This window comes from Drosophila serrata, unplaced genomic scaffold (genome assembly GCF_035046125.1).
Source record: "Drosophila serrata isolate PLE 108 unplaced genomic scaffold, ASM3504612v1 contig_272, whole genome shotgun sequence".
Lineage (NCBI taxonomy): Eukaryota > Metazoa > Arthropoda > Insecta > Diptera > Drosophilidae > Drosophila > Drosophila serrata.
In genome coordinates, this window is record NW_028257170.1 from 2,511,264 (window position 1) to 2,522,131 (window position 10,868).

The 10,868-nt window shown below is 40.3% G+C and overlaps 1 protein-coding gene across 50 annotated transcripts in view; it reads left to right on the top strand.

Moving 5' to 3' along the window:
• Positions 1-10,868, top strand: part of Ank2 (Ankyrin 2) — a 66,660-nt gene that overhangs the window by 15,187 nt on the left and 40,605 nt on the right. For 18 of the 50 annotated variants that reach the window (XM_086834082.1, XM_086834108.1, XM_086834129.1 and 15 more), the window contains 6 exons: positions 635-839; positions 4,107-4,266; positions 4,328-5,166; positions 5,303-7,717; positions 7,771-7,869; positions 7,928-8,008. In XM_086834082.1, the coding sequence (XP_086690208.1) occupies positions 635-839; positions 4,107-4,266; positions 4,328-5,166; positions 5,303-7,717; positions 7,771-7,869; positions 7,928-8,008 (3,799 nt within the window). Of the gene's footprint in view, positions 1-634; positions 840-1,967; positions 1,995-4,106; positions 4,267-4,327; positions 5,167-5,290; positions 7,718-7,770; positions 7,870-7,927; positions 8,082-10,868 lie in introns of those variants that run through there. The other 32 variants (XM_086834079.1, XM_086834078.1, XM_086834104.1 and 29 more) reach the window with 4 other exon arrangements.

The following is a 10,868-nucleotide window of genomic DNA, read 5'->3' on the forward strand; positions in this document are numbered from 1 at the left end:
TAACCATTTTAGCCATGCCGTAAGCAAAAAACGATTTTATAATGGCCCCACTCATGAGTTCAAATTTTTCGCACGTTTTATTTGCATTTATCTGATATCTGTAAACATTTTCAATATATTTAAAAATTTTGAGTTTTGTATAAAGTGTACAAAGTCCTTTGTTCATTTTTCTAGTTTTTAAGTTGTAGTAAAAGTTTCTTTGATGACTAAATTTATTGGGACATAAATGGGCTCGAACATTGTTATCGTTTGTAGTAAACTTATGATGTATTTTTACCGAAAAAACATGCAATTGTTCAATACAAAAACCATATAAACGATATACATAAACATCAAAACGAAATAAGCATTGTACAAAAACCTAAAATGAGCAGAAATTTAACAAAAAAACAAAATGTTATCGAATCGAAAATGTTCACCATTTAGCCCAAAATAACTCATTTCATATTATTTGTTAAAACTTTTCCGTTTCCTTATGTCAGACAAGAGGCGCATATTTCGTATAATCTTTTGTTTATGGATTTCGATTAAGTTTTCCTTTTTGTTCATCTCATGACTGTGTATTATGTAAGCGTGGCCGGGAAAATCGATTTTTGTCTATCGTGCCAATCGAAATCCGTTACACTCGTTCTAGGCCCAACCGGTTGATCCCGATCTCACCGCCAAGCTGCTGGGCCGCGGCGTGGCCGTATCACCGATCGTTACGGTCGAGCCGCGGCGCCGCAAGTTCCACAAGGCCATCACCCTCAGCATGCCCGCCCCCAAGGCGCACAGCCAGGGGATGATCAATCAATACTCGGGCAACACCCCCACCCTGCGCCTGCTCTGCTCGATCACAGGTAAGTTGAAGCCGATCCGTTATCGATCCGCCAGACGGTCTTTTGTGTTGTTTGTACGATGTGATCCAAGCAGTTATTATTACCAATTACCAATTACCAATTATATGACTATTACGAGTATATCCACTTACATTTCCATTACGTTAGTTGATGTTTTTGAGTATTCAGATCCTACTCGAACCCCAATCTTCCACATTCCCCTCCTCTCTTTCTATCTCTCTTTCTATATATACCTCTGTCTCAGGCCCTCATTTCTTCATTCCTATCTATGATTTCTTAAGTGTATACTATAATGCTTTCGTTCAGTTGAGTTTGTACCCGCTTCCGTTGTTCGTTTTGGTTGTCTATAACATTTAGAATACAAGTATCTCTCATGTGCTAATAAGTAGTACTATATATATACCATACATGCCATATATATACTATATCCTGTACAGTGGAAAGTGCCTAGATAAAAAAAGATATTGAAATAATTGATACCTCTGGGAGTTATTCCCGATCTAAAATTGTAATTGAACCGAAGGGCATTCGTTCCTCATGTAGGTCCCATCCGATCCGAAGTGAAACATTGTGCTTGTGTCTGTGTAGTAGATGTATTCGTACGGACGGCTCCGTATCCTATAATCGTATCCCTTTTTGAAACTCTAGACAGTTGTAGAGCGCATTCGTCACTCACCTCTGCATTCAGACACTGTTACGCCCATCCATTTACACTACACTTTGACACATCCACAGTTTAAGATACAGATACAGATACAAATACAGAAACAGATACAGATACAGATACAGACACTCCACCTGTCACGTACTCAGCCCGATCATTAAACCAGATCAATGTCATGTACAGTGTGTCTTCTCATTGTGCTAAAAAAAAAAAAAAAAGAAAAGGTGATCGTTACGTTACCCTTTGTTCGATTTGCGTTCGTTATCGCTTTAGTTCGTTCTGATGATTTCCAATAATTTTCAATTTCTATTTCGATTTCGTGTTGAGCAAAAAACAAACCCAAATAAAACAAACTTCAATTCAATTCTTGATTGAAAACCTATTTAATTGTTCTATAATTTCGTACTAATGCGTCATTGCATATGTGTGCACGCATTCCGTTCTGTTTTCTCAATCCATTGAAGGTGTGTTTCGGAAAAGGTCTCTAAAAGGTAACTAAAACTGACTCAAATGTCACAAATACTAAAATAAATAATACAAAAAAATTCAGAAATTCACAAACATGTATGAAGTTTCAAATTGAAACTGTTTACCAAATAAAATCGTTATTTGTTCATATTTAGTTGTTTCGTTCTATGCCAAACATAAAAAAAGAAAAAAACAAAAAACAAATGATAATAAAATACGAATATTATTGTATTGCAAAATGAGGCAAATAACAAAATCAAAGAAGAAAATTCGACGAAAGAAAAAAATTTTGAAAATTCTGCATATTTTATTTATGATAAATTCTCTTGTTAAGAAACTATTGCAAATATTTCAAACAATTATTTATCAACTTCTAAGCCTTACAACTTCTTTTGTTTTTATTGGATTTCGTTAAGTTTTTTTGCTCCTAAGTTGCCCCCATTGATTTCCTGAGTTCCGTTGAGTTTATTTTTGCTTAAATTCGGGTTGCGCTGCGTCTTTGGGTTTACTGTGGCAGGAAGCTCAGGATTAACTTTCTGTTCGGGGCCCACTTCAGACCCCAAATTTATTGGCCATGTTCTCCATGCCAAGATATCGCTTCCAGCTCAAAACAGCTTCGTTTTGAAGTAAGCCAACTTTCCAATTTACTTTTTCGAACCTTAAGCTTGTCATGCAAACGTCTTTGCCGCCTTCTCTTTCTCTCTGTCTAACCTCTCTCTCCCTCTAACATCTAACAATAATATGATTACCTAAGCGATTTTCTGACTGCACGCGGCTTACTGCCAAATATTAACCTAAACTGCACAATTTCATTAAAAAAGTTTGTAGGTCTTTGTAAGCTAAACTAAACGCTAAATGAAAGTTGCTCTTTGGGCCATCGAAACCGTATTTGAAGCAAGGCCACCTGAAGTGTGCCAAATGAACTTTGATTTGTTCCGTTGTTCAGTTACCAATTCGAGTCTTAATCCATACCAACATGTCATCCTTGTTAAGGCTATCTAGCTTCAAGTTTAATTTCCACTTAATTTAATAATTAATCTTTTTCGGTTGGAATGCCGTGCACCTGATTGTGGTTTGATTATTTCTTGTTCTGTTGATTCTTTTTTGTTTAATGTTGATTTTGTGAACATCATCAAGCAGAATATTATTATGTACAAAGACTGTTTTTCAAAAAATAAATAAATAAAAAACGTAAATGATCAATTTCGAATTTCTACTGTTTGTGGCACCAAAGAGAACTTTTCTGAAACCGAATAAATGTCAACTATTGAGGAAGAAACTAAAGTCAAGCCAGTGCTATGACAAGCTCAATAATATTTTATTGTTAAATACAAATATATAAACATCTAAGATAAATATCAAGTTGACGATTTCTTTTACATTCCTGAATTTACTTATCCTTTATGTTGTCTTTAATTTCTTGATATCGTTTTCGTTGGTTCTTTTGTTGTTTTGAACACATTTACTACAACAAGAAACACGTGACACGCTCACTTATTTTTCATTCAAGAGAAACCAAACATTTGTTTTTCCAAAATATTAAGCATGTTGTTTCGAAACGGCTTCAAAGTAAGCAGCGCAACAAGTACCCTTAGTACTCGTACCTCTGTAAATGCTACAGCTCAATCAAATTAACCAAATATATGCTTGAAATCAAAGTGCCTCATCAACACACACACACACTCCATAACATGACAACACACAATAAAACTCTCTACACTCAACATTCATCACATTCATGCCATGCCAACACAGATAACAAGATACTCGATATTTCCAATACTTATCGCTAAATAAGATTTTACTATACCATTAACTACTATATACAATAATACTTTTCAATAATACTCCTATTCCATCTAATTGCTTTGTATTTAAAACACACACAACCGTATTCTCTCTGAACAAGTTTTTGAGTTGAGATTTTATGGTTTCGTTTTGTGAAATTAGTTCAAACATTTTGGTATCCAATTCAATAATTATCTGCTAATGAGACAACAGTAGAGTTTTCAAGAGTTTTTACATACATATATGTAGTCTATGCGTAAACCCCTCCTCAGTCCCACTTCTGAGCCCCGCAATTGAACGTCTCCGTATTCCGTTTTTCGTCTCCCATCTAAATCCTCCATCGCCAGGCGGACCATCCCGTGCTCAATGGGAAGATGTTACCGGATCCACGCCCCTGACCTTTGTCAATGATTGTGTCTCCTTCACGACCACCGTTTCGGCTCGATTCTGGCTAATGGATTGCCGTAATATATCGGATGCCACCAAAATGGCCACTGAGCTGTACAAGTGAGTAATCTAGGATTATATCTAGGAGTTTTATATTTCATTTATAATTCTCTCAATGCAGGGAGGTAATCCATGTACCCTTCATTGCCAAGTTTGTGGTGTTCGCCAAGAAGATCGAACCGTTCGAAGCCCGACTTCGAGTGTTCTGTATGACCGACGATCGTGAGGATAAGACACTTGAGAAGCATGAGCTCTACACAGAAGTTGCCAAGAGCCGTGATGTAGAAGTCCTTGAAGGCAAGCCCCAGTACATTGAGATGGCTGGCAATCTTGTGCCCGTGACCAAGTCAGGTGACCAATTGCAGCTGCAGTTCAAGGCCTTCCGCGAGAACCGTCTGCCCTTCACCGTTCGCGTTAAGGATCAGCATGCCGACATTGTTGGCCGTACGCTGTTCATGAAGGAACCAAAGGTGGCCAAGGGTGAGCCACCACAACAGCCCATCTGCATCCTGAACATTGTACTCCCGGAAGCAGTGATTCCGGATTCTACAACGGCCTTCTCGGACCGTGTCACCTCCGCCTACAGAACCTCAATGTTTAGCTTGAGCAAACATCAAAATGATCATTACATCGGCGACATTCGCATTGTGGATCTATCGAATCTATTGGGCAAGGACTGGATCCAGTTGGCCCCAGAGATTGGCATAAATGCAGAGGAAATCGATGAGATCATCAACCAAAACACCGACAGTATTGCCAGACAGGCCCAGAGCATGATTCGTCTTTACAAGGACAAGCCCAACTATGACATTCTTTTGCTAGAAGCGGCACTCAAGAACATTGGACGGGACGATATTATGAAGAAGTGCAAAAGTGGGCGACTTTCGCATTCACGCGAGTTCGATGACACGGACATTATGAAGAACTCGGAATCCGTAGAAGAGCTGGTTCGCAGAGAAAGTATGTATTATATATGATCACAAATACAATATTTTGCCAAGGCTTTAATAGGATTCAAATAAACCATAGATAGAACATACATAAATAAAACATTATCCAATTCCATGTTGAATAACCCTTTAAGTTCTTCCTACAGGCAAGCGAATCCAGCAAATCAATGAACGCGAAGAGGTCAAATACTCAGCCGAGGAGAAGGAAGTCGAAGAATCCGAGTCCGATGAGGAAGCCGCCAAGCGCACGGTGGCCGAGAGGCGTGAGAAGATTGTCAAGCGTCTGTCCATGGAGCGATCCATTCCTGCATCCACCCAAAAGAAGGAGATAACCCGCGAAATAACCGAAATTAAGCGAAAGAGTCTAATCGAAGACAAGAAGGCCCATCACGAATCCGAGATCTTGATGCAGCTGCCTGCAGACAATGTGATCATTAAGACGACTACGGTACCCGAGCAGGTCATCAAGATGAAGATGGGTAAAATGGACTCCACCGAAGTGAGCAAGAGCGAGTTTGACAAGGAACTGACACACAAGTTCAAGACATCCGGACGCAGTTCAGAAGAGGAAGACCAGCCTTCTTCACCAGACCAGACCGATAAAATTGTCCAAGATATCAGCTCCGCTGAAAAGAAGGAAAAGGATGGAGTGACCTTCAGCCGGGTGACTACTATCACTCGCCAGGAGGCTCGTGACATCACCGAGGATTTTCTGGAGATGGAGAAGCGCAGCCAACTCCCGGCTACTTCCACCACCGCAACCGTTCACGAGAAGTTCGTCGAAGAAGTCAAGGAAAAGACCAGCCCTATGGCATCAGTGCCACAGGACACTGTCAAGGAGGTTCAGCAAGTCATCCAGGAGGTTACCGAAATAGCCAGCAAGAAGGTTGAGAACATAATTAGCTCCTTCGAGACCACCAAACCTCAAGAGGCAACGGTTGTTCTACCTACCCAGGCGACTTCCGAATCAACAAAGGTTAGCGAGACCATTAAGCACCTACAAGATGTCAAGACGATTGCCCAAGAGCAAAAGAAGACGGTCCAAGTAATTGAGAGCTCCAGTATTGAGGAGACCATTGCCGACTTCGAAGCCAAGAAGGTTAAGTATGACTTCCATGGTGGCGAGCCCAAGACACAGATCCCTAAGTTCACGAGGAAACCCAGCGAGGATTCTATGAAGCCCACTGCAGCTCCACGTGCTGCGGCTGAGCCTGAAATGGAGTCTGCAGTAGATACCAAATCCGAGAAGCCGATCTCAAAAATTCCAGTAAAGACATCTGCATCAGAAGTCGATGCTCGAAAGATGACCCAAGACTTTCTGCAGGGTGAGAAATTAGCCGCAGAGCCTAAGCCAGCCCCAGCAGCCAGCAAAATTCCAAAGGTGGAACCTAGGAAATCAGTAGAGAAAGTGGTCGAGAAGGAGTCGAAGATCTTAGATGATGTAGTATCATCTACCGCGACCATAATGACAGCAGGTCTGGGTGCAGAGCAGCTCAAGGACAAGTCCGTCAAGCAGCCGGAAATTGCCGCCAAGGCTGATACTGTTGCCGAAAAGGTTTCCGAACTAGTTGACACATTCCACAAGATCGAGGAGAAGGTGACCAAGTCTGAGAAGACGTCAGAAATTTCCAGCAAAGTGGAGGACTTGGTAAAGGTTGAAGACAAGCCTCTGTTACAGACTCATTTCAAAGAAGACAAGGTGGCAGAAAAGGTAGCCGATGTTGTCGAAACATTCCACAAGATCGAGGAGCAGATAACCACCTCCGAAGCTCGCAAACTAACCCATGATTTCCTTAGCATGGAGCAGCAATCCCAACTGTCGAGCATGCCCTATGCCGCTGAAAAACCTCTTGAGTCCAGTCTTACATCCACCTCAGCCTCGGAACCAGATTCGGTGGTATCTGTGAAACCTTTACCGCCAGCAAGTAAGATACCTGTTGTTGAACCCAGGAAGACCCTGGTCGAAGAAGCTCCAAAGCCATTGATCGAACCGGAGCCTGTGAAACCAAGCGAAAAGAAGCCATTAAATGAGCGTCAGCTCACCGCTGATTTCTTGAGCATGGAGCAGCAAACCCAACTGGTGTCCGAACCCGCCAAGACACTCGTAGAGGAGGTAACAAAGACCGCAGATCAGACACAAAAACCAAAACCTTTGAATGAGCGCCAGCTCACTGATGACTTTTTGAACATTGAGCAGCAAACCCAACTGCCATCTCAGATTATTAGCGGTGATGCAAAGCTTTCAGATAAGTTAATCGATGGCATCGAGTCAGCGGCCCCAGTGGGTGATGTTTCACCATTCCAGACTCCCAAACTGACCACCAGTGTGGTGACCCAAGAGTCTCAAAAGCTGGCTACTGAATACGACAGCGACACTTTTGGCAAAGGGGCCACTATTCCACTGACCGAGACAATCAAACAAGAGGCACTCATTGCTCCCGTGTCGATGGAGCCACGCAAATCTCTGACCGATGCGGAGTTCTGCAAATCGGTGGGCGAAACTATCACCAAGAAAATGAGCGAGGGCGTGATTGAAATAACCGATGAGCTCAAGAAAATGGGTAAGCTATCCCTGAGACATTACCTTTCTTATTTCTAACTATGACATCTTCAGCGAGCGACATTCCACACTCCATGACTCCTCCGCCAACTCCAAGTGACACCAAAACCGAGAAGCAGACCGAGCAGCCCGAACTGATTAGCTTAGAGCGTGGTAAGTTCCTCAAGTTAAGCTCTGTCATGTTTTAGGTATTTAATAAATTTAATTAAAGATTATCTGGAAGACACTGTGACCACGCTGCACTCGACCACAGAGTCTACATTTGAGCGCGTCTCTGCCATTACCAAAATTGGTAAGTGCAAGTCTTGAAATGAGTGGCTGCCTCTATGCTCAATTTCTATGCAATTTGTAATTGTTATGTAAAATGATTTTATATTTAAGTTCCTATGTTTGCCTTTTTCGATAAAAAAAACAAATATAAATCTGTAATTATTATTTAATGTACACCCCTTCTTTTTAATAAACATTTCCTTTTTTAATTTTCGCCACAATCTGTAGTGTTTCTTGAACTGTTTTTAATTTCGTTCCTATTAGTTCCCATTTTGTTACTCCCACCTCTCTCTGTACCTCTACATTTCGTCATGATTTAAGTCCAAAGGCTTTTTGTATGCAAAGTACCATTCAACCATTAAACGATTGCGATCCAAGAACTGTTAGTTAATTGTATTTATAAACTTGAACGGCAAACTGCTAACTGCTACTGTGTGTATCTTAATAAAAAAAATTCTGTAAGTGCGGCAGTGAATGTGCCATAAATCTAAGCTAACAAGGATTTATCAATCTCCCAAATAAAAACCGCCAGACCGTAGCGCATTGAATGAACGTGGCCACAAATTCTAGCAGAAATTAACTTCCAAAGAAAGCCAGTGCTAGGTTGCCAAGTATGCATGGCTAATCCAATTACGTTAACACTGACGAAAGGTCGCAGAAACATCGCTAATTGTCTAGCTGGCGCCGTAGATATATCTGCGTATACGTAACATTCAGAGGTGTCAATGTCAGTGGGGCAGTGAATCGATATTGATCCGTGAATCGATTGTGCACCGGTAACTTTACTCTCGACAGGCTCTCCGATCAGTGGAGGAAATATTCCCGTTGACTGGCAAAAGCCTATTAGCCCATTAGCGGTCGAAATGCATCCACAGTTAATAGCATTTTCCAGGGGTTTTCTTATATAATTGGCGTCTGTGCAATTTGCCTTTGCCACTGCCATGGTGAGCAATCCGACCGTTGCGCACTTATGTCATAGGGCCAGGGGCCAGCCAGCGACCGAAAGCCGAGCGGTGGCGTATACTTAATTTAATTTGCTTCTGGCATTCTTGCAGTACGGCTATAGGCGCGCTTTCCAAACAGATTTAGTTTCGAATTTGTATTTCCCAAGTACGCGCGATCCGAAAATCAGACAGCAACGCGTCTCTGTAAATTTCGATGCTTTAAAGTGAAGAAATAGGAATTATTACAGAATAGAATGCCTGCAAATTCTAAAAAGTGAAGTTACTCAGCAATTACGATTTGTGTTTTTAAAGTTCATTCAGTGCGCTACGGCATAAACTAATTAAATAAACTTAACCAAACACTAAAGTAACTTTAAGCCTATTGTATCTTAATGGTAAGTTCCCATGTATAATTACAATCAATTTGAAAAGTTGCCACAGCATTAAGACTTATGTTTATGATGGGTATCGTTTCCTGTTAGGGCTGTACCTCATTGTTTTCCACTCAGCTCTCATGGTGTAACCAATTACGTTTGCAATTTTTGACTACTATTTAAGCAATTGAGTTTATGTTTCGTAATCTACTACTACTACTACTACTGCTGCAAGTTACAGTTAAAATACTTCAATTTGTGTTAACATATGTAATAACCTTGTTTAAATATACTCGTAAATAACTATTGGTCTATAGATGGATCTATGGATAAGCCATGCCATGTAATCTACAATATACTACCTATATATTGATATACGTTTACCAATTACTACAAGATTTTTTTCATTAAGATAAACACTTTTGGCATACTTTTGGATTTCCGAAATTGAAAAAAAACCAAATTAAAACTTTACCCATATGGGGATCAACTAGCAGCTGACTGAGATGATCTCTGGTCACGTTCCGATCTCCATATGAGGACTCATCGAAGAACACTCCAATAAAAAAAACAACCACCATGGCCTTCAGTTTGCAATGTTTATGTTTGATTTGTTTTCAGCAAATAATTATGTGTTCTGTTGCTTTTCGTAACTTTAGCAATTCCTAACGAAAAAGCCTATATAAATATATATCTATCATATATATCTAATGATATTAGTGTACTGTAACTGAATGAAAACACATCCAGTTCTCACAGTAGCATATCTATATAGTAAATAGCATATCGTACTCCTATACTCGTACTCTTTGTCATTATTTGCGATTTTTAAAGCCAACAGCCACAGCCACAACTACATATATTAGACCACCATATAACCAACCTATGTTTGTTTGCACCCCCAGACCCACCAACCCAGCGAGCTTCTTTATGTAATTGGTTGTTAATTAATAGATCACATTATATAGCGTACGAGTATGTGACATATGATGTCGTGGTTGTTATTATTCTTGCAGTACTTTAGCCAATTTTGCCACTTTTGATTTCGTAATCAACATAAACATTGCTTAAATATTTGCAAAACCAAAAATATGCAAACGTAATCAGTTCAGCTCAAAAATCGTACTCGAAGCATTGAATTTTTGTGTGCAGCAATGGGCCCAATAATCCACGACCTCATATGCAGCATCTATACGTATGCGGCTGAATGCAGCTCAGCTCCGCTAAGCTAAGCTAAGCTTCATCTGGCATCGTCAAGTGCGAAGGATATATATTTTGATTTCGCTTCTCGAATAACTTCAATAAGCATTAATTGCATGATTGTGCCTGCTGCTGGGTTTTTGGCGTACAGCTTGTAGTAAGAATATATATTAATGTACGACATATCTTTGTATGTCGGCAACTCAATTGCACTGTGTACATAGACTAACCCACCATTAAGCCCCATGGTTGACTTGTAATCGGTGTTAACTGTCTTTATATTGCCATGTTTTCTACTCCACTCTACTGCTACTTCTAAACAAAAACCAATACCAATTTTGCCATCGCGGAATGCCTCAAACAG